General features: G+C 37.2%; 2 protein-coding genes across 5 annotated transcripts; one reads left to right on the top strand and one right to left on the bottom strand.

The window, feature by feature from the left end:
• Positions 1-7,758: 7,758 nt before the first annotated feature.
• On the top strand, positions 7,759-19,372 carry LOC145115125 (nucleoside hydrolase 3-like). Of its 4 annotated transcripts, none has more exons than XM_079051315.1 (12): positions 7,759-8,080; positions 8,316-8,495; positions 8,584-8,688; positions 8,813-9,100; positions 9,774-9,950; positions 10,028-10,312; positions 15,835-15,957; positions 16,125-16,322; positions 16,417-16,670; positions 17,843-18,047; positions 18,398-18,703; positions 18,866-19,372. In XM_079051315.1, exons 1-12 carry the CDS (start codon positions 7,865-7,867, stop codon positions 19,151-19,153), a joined length of 2,625 nt encoding a protein of 874 aa, XP_078907441.1. In that variant the 5' UTR covers positions 7,759-7,864; the 3' UTR covers positions 19,154-19,372. The 4 variants fall into 4 exon arrangements, with proteins under 4 accessions (XP_078907441.1, XP_078907442.1, XP_078907443.1 ...); XM_079051316.1 differs by having other exon boundaries at positions 7,760-8,080; positions 8,347-8,495; XM_079051317.1 differs by lacking the exon at positions 7,759-8,080 and having other exon boundaries at positions 8,359-8,495; positions 8,821-9,100.
• Positions 19,373-20,654: 1,282 nt separating this feature from the next.
• On the bottom strand, positions 20,655-22,505 carry LOC145112078 (putative formin-like protein 15b). Its single transcript, XM_079048294.1, has 6 exons — positions 22,485-22,505; positions 21,972-22,043; positions 21,746-21,862; positions 21,425-21,550; positions 21,272-21,314; positions 20,655-20,782 (listed from the first exon to the last, which is right to left on the bottom strand). The coding sequence occupies exons 1-6, from the start codon at positions 22,503-22,505 to the stop codon at positions 20,655-20,657; spliced, it is 507 nt and encodes a 168-aa protein (XP_078904420.1).
• Between the last annotated feature and the right edge of the window lie 211 nt (positions 22,506-22,716).

Raw genomic sequence — 22,716 nt, 5'->3', positions numbered from 1 at the left:
TGAATGAGGCTCACAAGACGAAATACTCCGTTCATCCAGGTTCGGATAAGATGTACTTGGATCTCAAACAGCTCTATTGGTGGCCAAACATGAAAGCAGAGATCGCTACCTTGGTGGGCAAGTGCCTGACTTGCGCCAAGGTGAAAGTCGAATATCAGAAGCCCTCAGGTCTACTTCAACAACCGGAAATACCTGAGTGGAAGTGGGAAAGGATAACCATGGATTTTATCACCAAGTTACCCAGATCTCCGAGTGGGCACGATGCCATCTGGGTAATTGTCGATCGATTAACAAAGTCCGCCCACTTCCTGCCAATCAAAGAAAACTTCAACATGGAGAGACTCACCCGCATCTACATTCAAGAGATAGTTCGCCTTTATGGGGTACCTGCATCTATTATCTCCGACCGAGACAGCAGGTTTACCTCGAGATTCTGGCAATCACTATAGAAGGCTCTTGGAACTAAATTGGATATGAGCACGGCTTATCATCCGCAGACTGATGGACAGAGTGAGAGGACAATTCAGACCTTGGAAGACATGTTGAGAGCCTGCGTCATCGATTTCGGCGCGTCATGGGACACTCATCTTCCTTTGGTTGAATTTTCCTACAACAACAGCTACCATACCAGCATCAAAGCTGCGCCGTTTGATGCCCTCTATGGCCGTAAGTGCAGATCCCCTCTGTGCTGGGCTGAGGTGGGTGACACGCAGCTAACCAGGGGTCAAGCCCCCGACAACACTCTCATTGGTCCTGAAATCATCCGAGAGACAACCGAAAGATTGTGCAAATCCGAGAACGACTGAAAGCCTCTCGAGATAGACAAAAGAGCTACGCCGATAAGAGACGAAAACCCTTGGAATTCCAGGTTGGTGACCGCGTCCTTCTGAAGGTCTCACCCTGGAAAGGCATGATACGTTTTGGGAAACGTGGAAAGCTAAACCCAAGGTACATTGGACCGTTCGAAATCCTTGCTAGGATCGGTCCCGTGGCATACAAACTTCAGTTACCCCGAGAGCTCAGCAACATCCATCCTGTCTTCCACGTGTCGAACCTAAAGAAGTGTCTGTCCGATGAGACACTTGTGATGCCTCTCGACGAGATTGAAATCAACGAGAACCTCAACTTCGTGGAAGAACCTGTCGAAATCATGGATCGGGAAGTCAAACGAACGAAACAAAGTCGCATCCCGATAGTGAAGGTTCGCTGGAATGCCAAGCGGGGACCTAAATTCACTTGGGAGCGCGAAGATCAGATGAAACAGAAATATCTGCATCTCTTTCCTAATCCATGATTTGTATTCTATGTTCGAATTTCGGGACGAAATTCCCTCTAACGGGGGGATGATGTGACAACCTGAAACTTTGTTCATGTCCGTTACGCGATTCCGTTAATGAAATTTCAAATTCGTTAACTTTTCCATCAAACTTTTTGGTTTAAGTAAATAATCTAGTTATATTTAATTAAATTATTTACGAGTCGGAACCAAAAATCGCGCGGAAACCCAAAAATCTCGAAAAAAATCAAGCATTTGCGGTCTAAATGAGATTACGACCGTAAACTCCTTTACGACCGTAAACCTGTTTACGGTCAGCATAAAGTGGACCCCCACAACACCCCTATAAATACGACACCCCCACCTTCATTAGAACATTTCTGGCCAAAAACTCTCTCCTTCTCTCTCTAAGAACCTTAACCGTAAACACTCAAAACGCCTTCAAACTTCGGAATTCATCGAGAAACCACGTTTGGAGTCACTTTGGAACGCCTGGAAACGATTATCTCTTCGAATCAGCAAGCAGAACCATTTTTCTTGAGTTTACGGTCCACCTTCAAGAACCGTAAACCATGTTCTTGAGTTTACGGTCCAACCTTCAGAAACCGTAAACTCTGTTCTTGAGTTTACGGTCCAAACTTCAGAAACCGTAAACTCTGTTCTTGAGTTTACGGTCCAAGCCTTCAAGAACCGTAAACTCCTCTTCAACCGTAAACACCTTTTAAGTGGTGTTTTTGGCTGAAAACTCACATTCTTCGATTCGATCAAGTCCCGGTAACATTCCTCAACCGAATTCAAGTGTACCTCTAACACGTTATCTAACGAAATCGCTAATTTAGATACATATACGTATTTATTTGATATTAGGATTCCATTAAGTGTCGCGTGCAACAACTCGAGGATCTTCATTTCAGTCAACAATTTCACAACAAGAACTGTGAGTTCATACCCCTACATTTTTCCATATTTTCAATGTTTTCAGGGGGGGGGGATACAAGCTAATCATAAATGTCTTCAAAACTTATGCAAATCTCATACTTTAACCCTTTTGTACTGTGTTGAGCATAAGGGACGTTTTCACAAAAATTTGCATTGTTTTCCGGACATGCTATTCACTATACATGCAAACTATAATCGGTATAGTTTGGGATTTTCTAAACATCATGAGTACAGAAACTTTCACTATTAAACACATGCACGAAGACAGAAATAGATTACAGTTTACATCACCACTTTATCATGGCTTTTCATAACTTTAATTATCATTATATACGGTATACATACGGATTTTCACATCGGTAGAACGCTACTACTCTACATGTAAACTAGATTGTACGATACTGTGAGTCGCTACTTCACTACTGTACCCTTAGGTGTACAAGGATAAATCCTACCACTGTATAACCAGAGTCTCCTGGAGGGAGAGCGTGAAATTTGTGAATAGATCTATTTGGGACTGACAATCCCACATCTGGACTGCTAGCTACAGTTAGGCGGGCACGCCTGAGATGTACAAATGTCATTTAACTCGACGCCTGAAGAACGTTGGAAAGGTCACTAGTCATATCAAGCATGGTTATACGACTCACAATATGTATAAATCACCTTTAGTTTACAACTTAACACTCTTCAACAGTTTTATTTTTACTAATAGAACTGATACACACTATGTAATCTGGCTAAGGCCAGGGTTTTTCAAACAGAACCGACTATGCAATGGTTTCACATGTAAAATACTCATACTTCATGATTAGTTTTAGCTAGTCACATGAGGTAATATTTTCGCACATCACTACAGTTTTCCATAATGAACATTCATGGTTTTATACGAAATCGATAACGCTACATTTTCGCTAATGGAAAATATCGGATTTTCTTGGAAACATACATATATTCATGGTTTATTACAGAACTGGTAACACTACATTTTCGCTAAGGGAAAATATCGGATTTTCTTGAAACTATACAAATATTTTCCGAACTCATCAACGATTTTCACTACAAACCACCGCTTATGAACTCACCAGCTTTATGCTGATACTCTTTTAAACTGCTTGTATTCTCAGGAAATCAGTAGACAGGTACCTGCTGGGTTTTTGAAGAGTTGAAGCAATAAGAGTTTAATGTTTATATTCATACAAGTTATATGATGTAATTCAAACAAGTTTCAGAACTGATGTAAACATTTTTACTTAAGTATTCACTGTAATGGTTTTGTTGCTATGATTGCTGTTATTCATTGGTTGTGATTCTATACATGACGTCCTCCAGCCCGGAACGTTTCCGACATCGGTTTCGGGGTGTGACACTATCGAAGACACACCAGGAACCAGATCAATCATGAACTCAACATGCCTCTCCGGAGGCACCCCAGGAAAATCCTCCGGAAACACATCCGGGTAATTCCGCACAATAAGCACATTGTCCACGATCGCCTTACTCTTATCCCGGGTATCCATAACATAGACGACAAATCCAAAACAACCTGCTGAATATAGCGTCTGGCCCTCGCTGTTGAACACAAAATCGGCGCACGTTGAGCTCTCTCTCCATGAACCACTAACTCTCCCCCACTTGGGGTTCGAGCCTGAACTAACTGCTGCTCACAATCAATCACCGCCCCATTAGGGTCAACCAATCCATACCCATAATAACCTTGTTCCCACGCAAAGGAATGGGAACCAAATCGACAAAATACTGCTCGCTGAATAACTGAAGAGTACAACCCCAATGAACCCTCGCAACTCGAACAGATCAATCATCTGCAATCTCAAAATCTGGAGGACAATCCAGCTCCCCCGGAGCTCCATCAAACCTCTTGTTAAGCTCAAGCGATACAAATGATCGGGTAGCCCCTGAATCAAACAATACCAAAGCAGAAATACCATTCACGAGGAACAATCCTAAAATAAAACACATAAATATAATAAAGCAATTCAATATAAATAAAGAGATAAAGAGAAGATACATACCCGTCACCACGTCGGGAGCTGCATGAGCCTCCTCGGCTGTCATTTGAAAAGCCCTGCTCTTCACCACAGGTGCATCCGCCCGGACCTAGCGGTCGTCAATAATCCGAAGAGTTGTAGGAACGGGTGATGACATCGGTCCTGCTGCAGCCAAACTTGGACAATCGTCCTTCTTGTGTCACCTCTGATCGTAATGAAAGCTAATCAGATCAGATACTGGGCTGGTGGTGCTAGTAGCAGTGCAATCCCTGCTAATATGACATGTCCGGCTGCACTTGAAGTAGCCTGAACCACCCACCCTCCATGCTCCCGCGTGCATCTTGTCGCACTTGTCGCAGCGGCTCCGGCCCTGCTGGCCTCTCGTCCTGGAATTAGATACCTTGGGCCTCTTGCCCGAACCCTCAATACTCGACACATACCTTGGTGCGGAAGGTGTTAACAACATCCGCTAACCACCTCCTGCTTTCTATCGGGTCCTTCGCCTCGTGATAGTGCGGAGCTCCACATGCCCGGAACTCCCTGAAGGTCAATGAACGAGCCCACACCAATGCTAGCATCTCAGAACGAAACGAGCTCAACCACTCATCCAAAATCTCCAGAATACCCTCCTTAACCGTGCAAAAGATCACAAGAGTCTGCTCAAGAATGCAACGCATAATCTCAGACGAGATGAACTCCCTAGTCCGATCATCTAGCTGCCCAACTCCAGAACCTGAGCCCGCGCCCTCCCCAACACTAGAACTGCCAATAGGTCTCCCCCGCATAATCACCATACTGAAAGTAGACCATATAAACCATCTGAATAAGCATCAGAATATATCGAGGGATCACAAACTCTACAAGCTTCCTGATTTCATCACAGCTCTCCTTGACTCGAGTACGGATCCTCTATTTCCAATAGTATGGGCCCATACTACTTTCCACATCTATCTGTACTTTCCTCAAGGATTGCCTTGAATCCACCAAGTCACCCTATATCCATATAATTAACCCTCATCAAAATAAGGCTCCCAACACTAGATCTCATCCTAGGTTTTCCTAGGGCAAACTCCACACCACTCTACGCCATCAGCTGCAGAATGAACTCCCGCTAACTTCCTCTAACTATCTAACGAATACAATTACATATCACTAAAACTAGATAATTCTTCGAATGAGAGGTCTCACACTACAACGGTTGAACTCAGACAAGAGCTACGCAATAGAGTTAAAACCTAACCTTCTAAAATTATTTAGTTCCCATAATATGTAACTTAGCATATTCGCTTACTAGTTAGCTGAAGCTAGTGAGAACTCCTAAAAAGCACAAAGCAAGCAACATTCAAGCATCAAGTAATCAGAACCAAGCATCACCTAATCAGTACATCCTATCACTGACTGATTAGTACTAGCATGCAAGTTTACAAGCTCATGCAATAGGCATACAAAGGCATCTCTCCTAGTATTCTATCATGGAGATATTGAGCATATTCTTAGCCCTAACTAGCATGCGATTCACATATTCTTAGATCAAATCATATCAGATAACATGTACGGGTATTTTGGGTAAACTTACTTGAGCTCTGTTAATTGCATGCACCACACCCTTTCTTGTCATACAAAACTATTTTCTTGAAAAAATACATTTCTTTTTGAAAAACTTTACCAAATCCTCAGTTTGAGTTCAGACACACCCGAGAGTATGTCCAAATCCCTCAAACTAAGGCTCTGATACCAACTTGTAACGTCCCAAAAAAAGACCCATTTTTTTTTTCAATTTTTAGATTAATAAAATAGTAAACCATATCATTGTCATAAAACCAAGGTAAACAAATTGTATCAATACATCAACAATCATCAAAGTAAATCATAGAATGCAGAATCGAGTGGTGGGTGCTCTACAATCATCCTGAGCTCTTCCCTTTGGAACCAGAAGTACCTGAAACATAAACCGAAAACCGTAAGCACAAAGCTTATTGAGTTCCCCAAAATACCACATATCATACATACATAAATAAACACATAATGGGCCCCGCCCGACATCGATCCCCGCTTGGTATACAAATCTGTCAGTCATCGGGCCCCGCTCGACATACATATAAACATATAAACATATAAACACATAAACACATAAGACATGCAATAATCACAAAGATACATAACATACAAAACGGTTATGAACCCTCAGTGAGGCTCTTAAGGTGGTTTATCACGTAAAGTTGCCAACTTTACATGTATGCATGGCTTAATGAGTCTCTTAGAGCTCAAAAGAGCTTAACAAGTGACTTAATGTATGCATGAGACCACCAATACCATAAAGTTTGCATTTTTATGCCAAAGGAACCGTTAAAATGTCCAAATCTACAAGGTTTAACTTCTAAAATGGCCTTAACTCATCAAGACCAACCAAAAGGGACCATAACAAGCTAAAGAGTAGATCAAAGCAAAGAGTAGAAAATGTATGGACTTTACACCTCAAAAGTCACCAAAAGATGGAGCTAAGTATGGATCTCTAAGCTCCCCTCCGAGGAATGAGTCTTCCAACTTCTTATTCTATCACTTCAAAGAGCACAAAACTCACCAAAGATCAAAACCAAGGCTCAAGAGCACCTCACAAAGAAAATGGATGAACTAGGGTTTTCAAGAGTAAGGAGGCTGAGTAAACATGTCCAAAAAAGGCGATCACATGGATTATATAGGGTGCAACACCCTAAAATTAGGATTTCATTAAATCACATGTACGCCATGCGTACACAAGTGTACGCCCCATGTACGTGGTCCGAAGGCGCGATCCAACATCTCAGCTAGTACGCTAAGCGTACCCTATGGTACGCCCCGGGTACTAACCACAAGGACCAAAAGTGAATTGCTAAGAAATAGAAGCGTTGAAAGGGAACATACCAAATTCAAGTGTTACATGTAACGTGGACATGAATATCTCATCTACGAATAATCATCAAATAATCAAAATCTCTTTAAATGCAGAAGGTATCACCACCCCCTCTAGACGTTATATGCTATCTAATCTAAATTGTGCTCAAATTTGACACATATAAATTAACGTCTTACACCCTTTTAAATCCCACAAACACAAAATGTTACCAGTATTCACAATAAAGCATCAAGGACATGTCAATAAACACACATGAGTTCCATAGTTCCTAAATAGTAAGTGTTACAAAACATAAAGGTTATGAGACAGTTGCACCTCACTAACTACCTGAGTGTCCCTTGATTTTCCGAAATCATATGATTGAAATTTTCCTTGTGAATGTGCATGAGGTTAGGATAATGTTATCTTCCATGTGTTTTCTTTTACAAGTGAGACCTAAAATTCCAATTGGCCAAAGAAATCCACTCGAGATTAAGAGTAAAATTATATGTACTAGATGTAAGTTTAGAGATTGATATAAAGTTATCCAAATTGTGGGGTTATTTCTGAAACAATATCGTAACTTGAGGGAATTCATTTAAGATATCCCGTGTAAAATTATTTTGATTTCAGACATTATGCTCCACCCGTGATCATTATTCAAAAGTGGAATCTTATGGTCCAACAGTTATATCCCGATTTTTAGTCAATCCTCCAGAGGAAATACCCAAATTCTCTGAATCACTTACAAGAATTTCCGAAATTTTGATGATATTCAAGACTCCCGCTAAATTTTGCCGATTGGGAACAATGAAGCTGCTATCGTTCTTTGTTATAATAATGGCTGCGCTTGTAGTAGCCTGCTCTGCCCACAACGGCAGCCGCAGTCCTCACCGGATGCTTTTGGATACCGATGTTGAAACAGACGATCTCTTTGCTATTTTGTACCTCCTGAAGCTTAATAGATCTGAATTTGATTTGCAGGTTCTTTTCCTCTTCATCTATTCTCGATAGATGCTTTCTAGACTTTTTACATCATGCTGCGTTTGTTGCAATTCTCTGTGTGATTTCAGTCGCGATTGTGTAAATCATCTTCGTCTCCATAACGAATCACATTTATAAACACAAAGTTTTTACTGAGGATATATATATATATATATATATATATATATATATATATATATATATATATATATATATACTTACTATGTTGCTGTAGGCAATAACCATTAACACAAATGCATGGTCAGACGCTGGGCATGCAGTGAATCAAATATATGATATTCTTTACATGATGGGACGGGATGACATTGCTGTCGGTATGGGGGGTGAGGGTGGAATACTCGATGATGGTAGAATACAGCCGAATGTTGGTGGATATATTCCTATAATTGACCAGGTATCTATTTATTTTTATAAATCTTAAACCAAGTTTTGTTAACCTGTGATTATTATCAGTCTAATGCTAAGTTACAACTTACAATCAGGGGAGTGGTACAGCTGGACCTTGTAGATATAGACAGGCTATTCCTGTTGGAAAAAGATTGTATAAAGATACAAACTATGGCTATCGAAAAAGCTTTCTTCCACAGGTATATATTCAAATGCTTCTGTTGATCAACCTCGAACTCTAGATTAACTATTAGTCAGTGTTTGGTAGGATGGAATTGGGAATGACTTGTTAATATCATATTTTAACTATGAATTATGAACTAGGGAAGCAGGAGATATTCACCTCTTCAACAACCAAGTGCTCAGAAAGTACTGATCGACAAGATATCTGAAGGTCCCATTAGTCTGTTTGTAATTGGGGCACACACAAATATTGCTATTTTTCTTATGACTAATCCACATTTAAAGAAAAATGTTGAGCACATATATATTATGGGGGGTGGTGTGAGGTCAAAGAACCCAACTGGTAATCCTGGTAATGTATTTACAAGCTTCAAAAGTAATCCGTATGTGGAATTCAACTTCTTTGGAGATCCTTTTGCGGCATACCAGGTAATTATAGTCCCTCTTTGACATTACTATTATTGTTGTGTTTTTGTCCATCGCAACTAAATACTGTCTTGAGTCATCTAAAATACTACTAGTGTGCCCCTTGGGCATAGTTTGGCTCTAGGGTGGCATCTTTGCAGAAACAGACGAGGGTTGGAGTTTCAATTTCAATGTGGACAGGGCTCCTTGTAGGCATTATGCTATTATGCTAGCCACATATGATATTTGGTGTTTGAACCTGTAATGGTAATGGATCATTGATTGACTTGGTAGAGTCGAAGTAGTTGAAATATCACAAATTCGGCCATTGTGTGCCTACTTTGATGATGCTCTGGAGGATGGTGCAGGCCAGCTCAGGGGTTGCTATAAAAGCTCAGGGGTTACTAGAAAATCTAGAAAAACGCATGAGATACAATTCATGCTTTTTTTATTGTTGCTTTACGATATTCATTAATGCAATGACATGACAATTTGGTCTTGTATTCGCTCTTGATCTCTCATTTTCACAAAAGACGTTATTGCCCTCCTTATCCTCATCATTAAAAATATCCCTAGAAAGTTTGTCTAGTTCTGTCCCGTCCAAATGTAAAAACACAGCCTAAGGGAGTATATATAATTTAGCATTTTGTAATCAAAATATAAAATAAATGAATGGAGAGTATATTCACTTTTATAGGTTATTCATTCTGGTATTCCAGTTACCCTTGTTCCCCTAGATGCAACAAACACAATTCCCGTTTCAAAAAACTTCTTCGAGGCATTTGAGCGGAATCAACATACATACGAGGCACAATATGTTTTCAAGTCACTTAAGATGGTCAGAGATACTTGGTCTGATAATCAGTTTTATGAGGTACTAGACTTTAAGACATTTTAAATATCAAGTTTAACAAAGATAACCTTTTTTCTACCTTGGTTTCATTTTTGCAGAGTTATTTTATGTGGGACTCATTTATGTCAGGTGTTTGCACTTCAATTATGCTTAATCTACACAAACAACATGGAGAAAACGAATTTTCAGAAATGGAGTATATGAATATTACCGTGGTTACTTCCAATAAACCTTACGGGATATCTGATGGCTCAAATAAATTCTTTGATGGCCGTAAAATTCCGAAATTCAACTTAAAGAGAAATGGAGTTCATAGTGGTCATGTTCAAACCGGCATTCAAGATCCTTTTTGCCTTCAAAAGAATGGGACAGGGAGATGTAAGGTAAGTCCTTTTTTCAGAAAGATATTCGGTAATGTTATCCAATTTGTTATGCAGGACGCGACTAATGTCAATGACACAAAAAATGCAATCTTGTTATACCACCCAAAAAGGTAGAAGAAGGTGGGCATAAACTCGTTCTCTATCTATCATTTGTACCAAAGACGTAAATACCCTCCTTATCTTCATTATCCATCTCCCATATTTGTGGTCCTTTATTTTCTCCCAAAAAGATACAAAGGCCAATTTGGGACTCTTAACACATATCGTGAAACGGAGACTCGTTGAAGATTAGATTATCTGTGTTTAATTTGTGGAGACCTTCGATTAGACTAGTCTGTCGAAAGTGTAACTCAAGTGGTCTTAATAAAAGTATTGTTGTTTCCACATAATGAGTTGTGCTCAACAATCTGGTATCGAATGAAGAAGATCATTATCCACACAAAATATAGAAGCTTTGTTATTGCTGTATAAGGATGACCCATTCAACTATCTCTTGTTGAGTTTGAGAATTTGCTGACAAGCCAAGAAGCTATGGCTAAGCAAATGGGATGCATCACGCTGATGAATGAAGAGGAAACACTCTACACAAGTAAAAGCCAGAGGAATTTCAAGTTGTCTATTAAAGGAGGATACAAAAATGCTGACAAAGGAAAGGAGTCAAGGAACCTCAAAACCATGGAGATCTCAAAAGACCGACAATAAGAGTTCTCGAGGGAGGACGTTCGAAGGCAACTACGACAACTGTGAAAAGTTGGGCTACATGTCCATGGCTTTTTGGTCAAAGAAAAAGTCTATCGAAACTAATGCAGTAACTTCTAAAAAGGAATTAGAAGTTAAATGGGATGTTGAGGTACTATTTGCGATAGAAGAGAATGAAACTAAAAGTGGAAGGCTAATGTTCGAGGAGGCCAAGGTGAATGGAGTATACACCAAGGAATTAATAGATACAGGTGTGTCTCGTAATTTCCTTGATCAAGATGAAGCTAGGAAGTTGGGCATTCAATATACCAAAATTTTAGGCTCGTTGAAGGTCGTCAACACTTTATCCAAGTCGATCCGTGGTGTTGCATATGGAGTACCCCTTAAGATAGCAGAATAGAAAGGCACCATAGACTTGATAGTGGTGCATCTGGATGGCTATCATATGGTATTAGGAATGGATTTCATAACAACATACGACCTGATCGTTTGAGAGAGATGATACTATGTGTATCACTAAGGGTTCAATAACTCACATTATACCCTTGGAGAGAAATAGGATATGATCCTGGATCCTATCAACTATGTAACTCAACAAAGGTCTCAAGAAGAGAGACAAATTTCATGACAACCTTGAAGGAGGAATATATTCCCTCGAAGATGGACGTTCCAAAGGAGATCAAGAACATAAAGTCACTAGAGTTGCAGAAAAAGTTTCTTTTGAGACAAAAAGTGGATCCCGTGATGCAACATTTAGATAAGGAAAATACAAATAGAAACAAATTATTTGTAACAGATACGTAGCCTTCCTTACACAAGCGACATCTAATCATGATAATTGGGTCAAGAAGAGATCACAACATAACACGTTAATATTACGGGTATTAGCCAAGTTTGACGAAAGACACATCTCATGTGGTTACAAATTTGCCAATGAGAGGCATAAATTACTATACAAGATAGTTCAACGGGGTCGGGAACAATATTATGGTGCAGCAAAAGATAACCAATAGTATCATTGTTAAGTATAGAAACAAAGTACAAAGCAACAACTGCATCAACTTTGGAATAACAAAGCATGTAGTAGAGATACGACATATCAAGACTGATAACTAAGTAGCAGATGGGTTCACGAAAGGGCTAAGTACTAGAAAATATGAGAGCTTAAGTTATCAGCTCAACATGGTATAAAGAATAGGTGCTAGTGATGCTAGTGCTGAGGTAGAGTGTTGAAGGTCATTACTAGCCCAATAGAGCTTAGCCTAATAAAGTCTAGACCTTTACCAAAACATGTTATAATGTTCTAGAATGATCTGGAAGATTCTAGAACATCGTGGAAGTCTATGGAATATTCTAGAACATACCAAGTGACTCTAGAATATTCTAGAATGACATGAACATAGTAACATGGATCACGGTACGATTCGGTACGGGAACATAGATCGGGAACATGGTTCGCTAGCTTGGACCTATCGGGTACGAGGGGGTTAGGTTCATTTCGGCACGCCCCAGTACGTCCCGATACGGTGTACCATAGTATCTGGTACGGTGTACCATAGTATCCAATACAGTGTACCATGTTTAAAGCATAATTCCAAGAACAGTTAACTTAGATTAAAACATAAACATTTCAAATAAGATGTAATATTCCAACAACTAACACTTCAAAATTAAAAACATAGAAATTAAAACAAAATACCAGGAATTAAAAAACAGAAACAGTAACTGTTTGAAAAAAAAATAGGAAAATTAACACCTAAAAAGCTTGAAACTAATCCATCCTTTGCCTTTTTCCATTTCCATCTGCATCAGCATCCTCTCCCACTAAGTTCTCCCATTGCAAGTCTTCATATATTGTACTTGGTCCTTCCAAATTTGTATTTTCTGGATTCATATCCCATTTTTTGGTTGGACCTGCTTTGTAATTTTCAGAAAAACATGACTAGAGTCGAATGTTTGAGTGAATAAACACCAACTTGTTTGTCATTTTATAATTTAAACGATTTCTTTTAACATTGTGAATATAAGAGTAGGTACTCCAGTTTCTTTCTGCTGAGGAGCTACTAATGGGCTGTGAGAGAACTCTTTTGGCAACATCAGCTAATTCTAGAGTTTCTGAACCGTAACTTGACCACCAATCAACCACGTCCATGGTTCCTGCATCCATCTGTGATGATGCCATCGAATAAAGTCCTTTTTTTATGTGAAATGTTGCAAATTGCTCTCGCAACATTTGGTATTCTTCTTGACTTTTAGATATTCTTTTAAACTCTTCCATGACTCCAAGTACCACTTCTTTATCTAAGTTGGGTGCTTTTCTAGCTACTCCATCAGGTGCTAACATTGAAAGATAATGTGTATCCGATATATTTCTCCCATTTTTGCTCCCTCGCCATCACAAAAATTTATTAGCAAAAGATAGGTTTTGTGATGGCTACAATGCTCTCAACATCCTCCCAAAACTCTTCACTTGTAATAGTTTCAACAACCTTTGATCCAGTAATCCTAGTATTTTCATCTCCATATTTTACCAAATCTCTCCAAGAATTAAGGGCGATAGTTGTAGATAAAGCTTCTCTACAATCCATTAACCTTCTCAATAATAATACATAATGAGATGCAAATATCGTCTTTGTCACCTTTAATAACTCGAGTGTTGAGTTATCTCTAAACATGGTCAAAGCATGATTGTGATTAAGAAAATATTTTACAACCACTTTCCCTCTTTTATATGTTGTCATCAACCAATAAAACGAAATTGCAAGATCTTTGAAAATCAAATTCAGCGTATGCACACAAGGAGACCAGAAAATGTGTTTGTGTTCCTTTTCTATTTCCTTCCCGGCAGCCTTGCAATTCGCACCATTTTCTATAATGACTTGTAGGACATTGCTTGGTTCTTCTGTTTCGATGGCTCCAAGCAAATAGTTTGCTACTGCAACTCCAGTTTTCTCCACACCAGAAAAGTCTTGTGCATACATGAACATTGCCCCACGACTGTTAACAACTATGACATTAATGAGTGGCTTGTGCTTTACGTTTGTCTACCCATTAGAAGCAATTGAAACACCTTCTGTATACCATGTATCTTTTATAGGATTTAAATCCTTTTCTACATCTCTTTGGCATTCATCAAGTAGAACCATCCTTGCTTTCTCGCTAGAGGGAGACTTATAACTTGCAGGTGCTTTGTTGATGGCACTAACCATCTCTAGAAATTGGGGATTACGTAGAACATTAAATGGAATTCCATTTGCACAAAGCCTTCTCATGATCTTTAAGTCGACTGTGCTTCTTTCCATCACAACAAATGCATCTTCAATTGGTTTTTTAAAAGAAGAGGAAGATTGTTTTTTAGTGAATATAGAGTTCTTTAAACCACGAGACACTCCCACTTTTTCAGTATCTCTTATTTTGTTCATTAGCCTTTTGATACTTCTCGCGATTATTAAGTACAACCGGTCAACTTTTAATTTTTGGTTTCTTGCCCGACATTGCACCAAAAAAGTGTACATGTATCCTTGTGTATGAAATAGTAAATTGTTGCTTGCAATGTTTATAAACCCATTTCTTTGAACCCCTGGATTCTTGCTAGTTGCATCAGAAAGAATGGTTACTTCATGCAATAGGGGCTTATGATCCTTTATTTCTTTACCTTGAACTTCTTGAGTCTTCTCTACAAATGTGTTTTCTTGGGTGATATCTGCATCTTCGTCTACTTCAATAGGCTCTTTGTGATCTGTGATCAGATACCCGTTTGCTAAATACCATTTTTCTGTGATAACTGATATGTATTGTACCTCTAATTGCTTTTTTTTTCTGTTTAATGTGTGCTAAATAAAAAAATCCATCTATGTATATATAGAGTTGATTACCTAGTGAAATCGGTTGTTTGTAATCTATTGTTGATATGAAATCGTCTATGCACTCTGAAATATACTATGAAATCGATTAATTTGTAAAGAATTCTAGACCCGCTTAAATCAATGAAATTGATTAAAATTAATGGTATATATGGAACATATCTAGTGAATCGTTGCTTTATAATAAAAGGATATACACAATCAATTGCATAAAAGATAATTTATTTTTTCTATTTTACCGGTCGTCGATCCCATACCTAAATCAGCGTTCATAAACCCACAATCCATGTTCCAAATCACGTTCCTGTCTTCCTGAATCACGAATTGAGGTATGGTCAATACAATTTTGCTATCGGTACTTTTTCCGATCTAGGTCGCGTTCTACATGTAATCGGTACAAAAACATACCCCGATCCAGTTCGCACGATCTAGAACGAAAATCGTGGCTACTCTGGCGATCTATGTGACTATGGATATGAAAACCCTAGAAATGTTATGGATCATTCTAGAAGACACTGGAGTGTCCTAGACTTCTCTAGGACATGGTAGAACATTCTCGAAGCTAGTAAATAGATAGAGTATGGTAGATGATTCTAGAATGCTGTAGATGTATCTATTTAGTAGAAAAGTCTAGAACCTTCCTTAGAGGATGTGGTAACACCTATAAATAGGTGTGGAGCTCATTGGTTCCAAACTATCCATCATCCAAGAAACACTCAAAGAAAACAAAGTAATCTCTCTAAAATTTAAGTTCTTCTCAAGTGGTCTTAATAAAAGTATTGTTGTTTCCCATATAAAAAATCGTGCTCAACAACGCATTTTTAGTATCTTATAGTAGTTTGTGCACAAACTATACGATATTAGAACGGAATGTTAATTTCATCTAATGGTTAATAACAATGCCTATTGTTGTAACATTTTCTTCAACTACCTATCTAGATACTGAAATTATAGAATCAGGATGGTTTAACAGAGAGAGTCACTGGAAGGGATTCAGTGGGTGTACTGATTGCTACAAGGGCAAAACCAAATCGCAACAAGACTAGCTCCCTCGAAAGAGAATTTTTCGTCAGTTTTCTGGACGTAAGTTGATTTTAGATATATGGTTGTCTGATTTCCTTCTTTTTTAACTTAATGATATTTATATTTTTGCTATGATCAAATGAGGGCCAAAAATATGTATATGTTGTCTCATTACATAAACATATGCGACTATGGTTTAACAATTTTCTATACGTATATCATACCAGGTGTTAAACCGACAACAAAATAAAGGCAGATTCAATTTTACATCTCAATTTCCTAACTACAAGGAAGTTCTCTACAAACCAGATTTTGAAGGGAAAAAACTAGGAAAGATGATTGTTTTTGACATGGATATGAGTGCAGGAGACTTTTTGGCCCTCTTTTATCTTCTCAAAGTACCCGTAGAGACAATACATCTTACGGTACTCTAATATTCATTGTTTCAGTGCCCTAATATTCTTTTTGATTTAATGATTGTTTTTGACATTATATTGTTTTTTTTTCTTTTTATTCCAGGCAATACTAGTAACTCCAACCGGCTGGGCAAACGCAGCAACAATAGATGTGATCTATGATTTGCTACATATGATGGGTCGTGATGATATTCTTGTAGGTTTAGGGGATTCTTTTGGTTTGAACCAGTCTTACCCGAATGAGCCAAACATTGGCAACTGCAAGTACTCGAAGGCTATCCCAAATGGAAGTGGTGGCTTGTTGGACTCCGACACCCTCTTTGGACTTGCTCGTGATCTACCAAGAAGCCCAATAAGGTATGTTCAACAAACCCTATATGTCAAAGAATTTACCAAGAGGAGAAATATGTCATTAAGGGGTTTTTTCCTTTTCATCATTAAGGTGCCGTTTCTTTTGGACTTAATGGACTTAACAGGAACCAAACTTAATAGATTCATATATATGAATGTTTCTTTTTTACTTAATATGTAAATCATGACTTAATATGCTAGGTGAAGAAATGGACACTTTATAGATTCAGATCTCCATTTTCCAATTTCTTTTCTGGATATCAATTTAATTTACTTTCGATGAGGTGATAACAATGATAGACATGAGGTTATACACTTTTTGTATTATTTAATATGAAACCATTTATTGTTTAAATACTTTAAAATAGAACCGGGAAGACATACTTCATTATTTTAACAATCAAATATATGTTTACTTTTAAAAAAAATTAGAATCATATATACGACTATTATTAAATTGATAGTCATTTTATTTTAAACATATATTTGATAAAAGAGGGTATAAGATTTATTCCTATTAAGACACTTTTTTAATTCCAGAAAAGAAACGACCTCTAATATATCCGACTAGGCATCTCTATATATTCAGTCAATTTATCCGTTCAGGACTTGATATATATATATATATATATATATATATATATATATATATATATATAAGAGAGACAGACCCTTGTATGGGTAAAGTGGTTGGATGGGTAATGATGTGTGACTGGATAAAGTGGTTGTATACATAAAGTTTGTTTCTATTTTGGAATCAGTAAACAGTTTGAATGAGACTAAATGACTATTTTACCCTCACATTCCAAAAAACAAATTTCACAATATTCGTTTATTTTAACAGTATTCATAAACTGTAACATGATAGGAGTTGGGAGGAAAAGGAAGGGAAAATATCTAAAAGTTTTGTGTCTTAATACATCAACCTAGTTTTTTGGCTTAACCCATTAAGTCATTTTATCTGTATTAAGTAAAAAAGAAATAGTCCAGATTAAGTGCTTAACTCAAATATGAACTAACTAAATAGATTTTTCAGAAACTTATCTAGTAATTTAAATTCGACTAGATAAAAGAAAAAAATTAGGAATGTCCACATCAACTTTGTCTTTGCAAATATGGGTTTTCTATATATGTTTTCTCTATCTTAGACAGATTTGAAATTACGTTTTTTTGGGCAGATATACAGCAGAAAATTCTGTGGAGTTTGGAGCTCCTAGGACTACTAATTTCCCTCAACTTAGACAACCATTAGCACTCGAAGTTTGGAACTCAATAGCGAAATCTGCTGATCTTGAATCTAAAATTGCCATTTTAACCAATGGGCCGTTGACAACTTTAGCAAAAATTATACTTGCAGACACAAATGCTAGTTCTATCATACAGGTTCATCGATTCATATATCTTTGCAGATTAAAATAAACTTCATAATTATAATATGCGTTAAATGCAAGAAATAGCAATGTACTCTCGTGATCTGTTTATCATTGCATCTACTCTCATTTATTTCTATTAGAACTTCACACTTTAAAAAAAATCTACCACATAACATGGAAGATTCTTCGAAGTAAAATATATTAGTAAGAAGACAAAAATGAAACAACAATGCAATAATTGAAAGATTTGAAAGTAGGATGCTATAATACATAAATAAATTAAAGTACGTTGCTATATCTTGCATTTGGCCCTTATACTGTCCTTGAAGAGTCATGTACAAATCACAAATTTAACTGCAGGATGTATTTGTAGTAGGAGGGCATATCAACTACAAGAACAAAGACAAGGGAAATGTTATCAATGTTCCTTCAAACAAGTACACTGAACTGAACATGTTTCTTGACCCTTTAGCCGCAAAGGTAGTTTTTGATTCATCACTTGATGTCACACTCATCCCTCTTTCCATGCAACGAAAGGTTTGTTCATTTCCACACATCATAAAAAAGTTGGATATGAAGAAAAAGACACCTGAAGCTCGTTTCAGCCAACATTTGTTGACAAGACTGTATCACTTGCAACAAAGGAATCATAGATATCGACATATGGTATTTCTTTCAAATTATTTTTATATACGTAAATACATACATATATACATAGTATCCATACTTAGATGTAGAACAACTTGAAACCATAGTTTGATGTATAACAACCACATATTTACATAATTAGGCATGAATAACTTGAGCATTCATTTGAACATATTATAGGGCACGTTCTTGGGGGAGATCTTGGGTGCAGTTATCTTGGCTGGTGATCAACAAACTTTAAATGCAACCTTTCAAGTCAGGCATCTTAAGGTTCATGCAACAGGACAGATATCTAAAGACGGAGAAATTACAGCAGACACTGAAAAAAGGAAATCATTCAAAGTATTGGAGAGGTTTGACCATGTATCATTTTATGATGTTTTTGCAGACCGCCTTTCTAATGACTCACAATCGAGTGTCGTTGGAAGCTTCAACGAGCAAAAAAGAATTTGGAGCACTCTGGAATGATAATCTTTAGGCAGTTGTAAACATTGCATATATTACAACGTTGTCGATCATATCAATGGAGTGAAAAATAATTGTGAAATAATATAGCATCAGCAAATGATTTTATGGACATGTACACGTTATGTTACACAAATATCTATACACGACTCTTTCTTCGTTACCTGGTGAATTCTTTCCATTTTCTTTATGCCAAACTTGTAACAATCACTTGTTGTTGACTGTTGAATACCAACTAACATGTCATTTCACCTATTTTGCCAAGATTTTGTCATGGGTCATACCATTAGTTTGATGAAATGTCCCAAAGAATAATTAACCCATCATCGTTTAGCCTATTTTGCCCGGATTTTGTCATTGGTTCTACCACCCATTCGATGAAAGGCCTAAAGGAACAAGTAATCCATCATTATTTCGCCTATTTTTCCCGTGCTTCGTCATGGGTCTTACCACCCGTTCGATGAAATTCCTCAAAGAACAACTAATCCATCATCATTTTGTCTATTTTGCCCTGACTTGTAATGAGTCCTACCACCTGTTTGATGAAATGCCTCAAAGAACAACTAACCTATCACCAATTCAACTATTTTGCCCTGATTTTGTCATGTGTCCTACCACCCATTTGATGAAAGGCCTCAAAGAACATGTAACCCATCATCATTTCGCCTATTTTGCGCAGATTTTGTAATGGGTCCTACCACCCGTTCGATGAAACGACTCAAAGAACACCATTGTCCTAATGGGGTTTTTCATGTTTTCGATTTTTTTGAGCATTGTAAAAGGATACTACCTAATATTATGAATATGGTCACAATTTATGCCTTAGAATTTAACATTTGTTTTCTTGGTCATCTGCCCATTTCCACATTATCCTTCTTCTGTGGAAGTATATGGTGAGATTTCTTGTAAAAGACGTGGTAGTTTAGAATGCAATGATAACAGTCACAATAAAAATAGACGGTTTTTTGCAAGATTTCTTTTAAAGACGTGGTAGTCTGTTGAATGTTTCCCATCCACCTCTTTCATTTATACATATACATATAAGTGATATGCTTCTAGGTGTATCAGGTTCTCTCAGTTTTTATTGTTGCATTACAAGTGGCATGTTTTTTTTATTATTATTATGAGTGCAGTAAAATTAATACATAGGTTCTGACAGCCTCACCTGATTTTCTTCCCTATTTTGGCTTTCGTATGAAAACACAAGGAAGTAAAACATGCACTTTTGATAATACTTCATTTGTTACTTACCCCTATTTTGGTGTGCATTGTTTATTTGTGTGGGTCAAGTAATTAATGGATAAAGGTAACAAATAGTTTACATTTTACATTTATTCTTGTACATCTATGTTTGATCTACAGGAGAAAAGTACTATTATTTGTGATTTAATATGCCCATTTGAAGATCACAAAGTAGTCTAAGCATGGAAATTAGGAAAATAACCAGCATCAGCAATGTAAGAGCTTTACATTTTCATGACGGATGCCACTTAATGTTAGCACCCTACGAAATGTTGCCTCTTTCTTCTTCAACAATTGCCACCAATGATTTCTTCTTTCTAGCATCCTCCCGCAGTTTATTCTTATTGTGTGCTTTCTTGAACATATCAATAAAATACACCAAAGTTATAACTGCAAAAACAAACCCAAAAAAGCAAGACATGTCCGCATTCAAAACACTAATGAACAAATTGACCACCTATTATCAGACTAGTTCAACATTAGCAACAAAACCATCTCAAATATTGTAAGTTGGAGACTCGATATGTTGTTATCTTTTCTGTTTATTAATTTAAATTCCCGCTTTGGAGTATTATCTACTGTAGGGCCCAGTTTTTTTCCTTAAGGAGTTTGTAAACAAAAATAGTGGATGGGTGAGGATGAAACATACAAAACCTGGTGAGACAGAGTTTCTATATCTATATATCTATTACTTCTTCATAGATCCCATGTATATACAAAAGGTTTCCCCTTCTCTTCCTCTTTTGTATTCTGTTTTCTCTTTTGGACTAGGTTCAAGGGGTTGATTATGTTTACACATATACTATCAATAGTTAAAAAAAAACCTCTCTTCATCCTGTGAGAATCAAAATATATATTGCCATAAAAACTACAACAAACCTTGTCTCCATGAATAATGATTGGGATCCTCTACGTACTGATCCTGCAAGAAATGTATGCTTGTTACGAAGTAAACTGATATTTTTCTCGTTCATTTACAACTGGTGTTACATATATAATAATTAAAGGACTTAACTGAAATTATAGACTCACCGCTTCATCGAAAAGGGAGATAAGCGGTGTGAGTTCTGCACCAGCACTATGTAGAAATGTCCTCACGGCCTGCAGGTGGATGGAGAATTTTTTTAGTGTTTCAGAAGTAAAGATAGCCAATATCAACTGATAGTCATAATTAACTAATTGTCATAATTCCGATATTTCTGTTTGAATTAATACCAAAAAAAAAAAAAAAAAAAAACTGCCATTTTGTGTGCTACTGAAAATTGAATAGGTTTTAGATTCCCCTCATGAATAGTTATTCCCACCAGTTATACTAAAGATACATGACAATTGGGGCATTGTATTTTTAAGTACCTTTCGAAATTTAGCAGATACACTTCCATCACTGGCTGAAGCATTGAATTCCTGTTGAACCTTCTCAAAACTATTGATTATTGCAGATTTCTCCTCATACAATTCTTTAATTTGTATCTAATTGTTTCATGTGGATACCCAAATGGAAAACATGACTACAAGTCAGCATCAGGCATCCACATTGCCAGGAATAGTAACTCAACTATTTTTAAGGTATTTAGCTTACCCAATAGGCATCTTGGAACTGAATCAAATCCTTGTAAAAATCCAACAACTCGGGCGTTTGCTTAGTAACCACCTATTGATATGAAACAGTAGTTTGTACGTATCATAAGTTAAAACATAATAAAACTGTCATGAAGTTTTATAAAAAAGAGTTGGGAATTCATTTCTAGCAATCCATTCCATGAGAACATTATTAATTTCGTTCGCAAATGGCCTTCTTTTGTATTCAGTCATCCTTAGTTTTACTCAAGTTGTTTCTGTTTGTTTTACGTTGTAAACAATTTTTATTTCAGGAAGATGTGTCTCAAAACCTGCTCCTACTTATAGATGCCAGATATGGGCTTTAATTTGGATAATGCTTATAAGCTATCTTATGGTCAAACTTGTTGAGGTTGTGGAGTATAATCACCTCATTTACGCTCTTGAGACTCATCAAAGTAGCATGCAGGGGTGAAGAGGGAGTCGCCCCTTGCGCTGCCCAATAGTGCTCGAGCACAAAGTCTGTGTTACTTACCACATGGTTTGTGGTTCTCATATCTTAATTAGGTCAGCTGTTTTATAATAAATATATCCCATTGTATACATTTCTAACTTTAAGCAGAAAGCGTGTGTGATGGCTACGATTCTAATAAAATCTCTCTAGTTTTCATGTGGATGTAGCAGGAATATTTTGATTGTCTAAACTAAGTTAATCTTTGTGTTCTTATGTCGTTTAATTTTTTTTCCCTGTGTTCATAATTTTTTTT

This window comes from Lactuca virosa, chromosome 5 (assembly GCF_052849685.1).
Source record: "Lactuca virosa cultivar CGN04683 chromosome 5, Lactuca_virosa_CGN04683_v6, whole genome shotgun sequence".
NCBI classification, from domain to species: Eukaryota; Viridiplantae; Streptophyta; class Magnoliopsida; order Asterales; family Asteraceae; genus Lactuca; species Lactuca virosa.
This window is presented reverse-complemented; position numbering and strand designations above follow the sequence as displayed.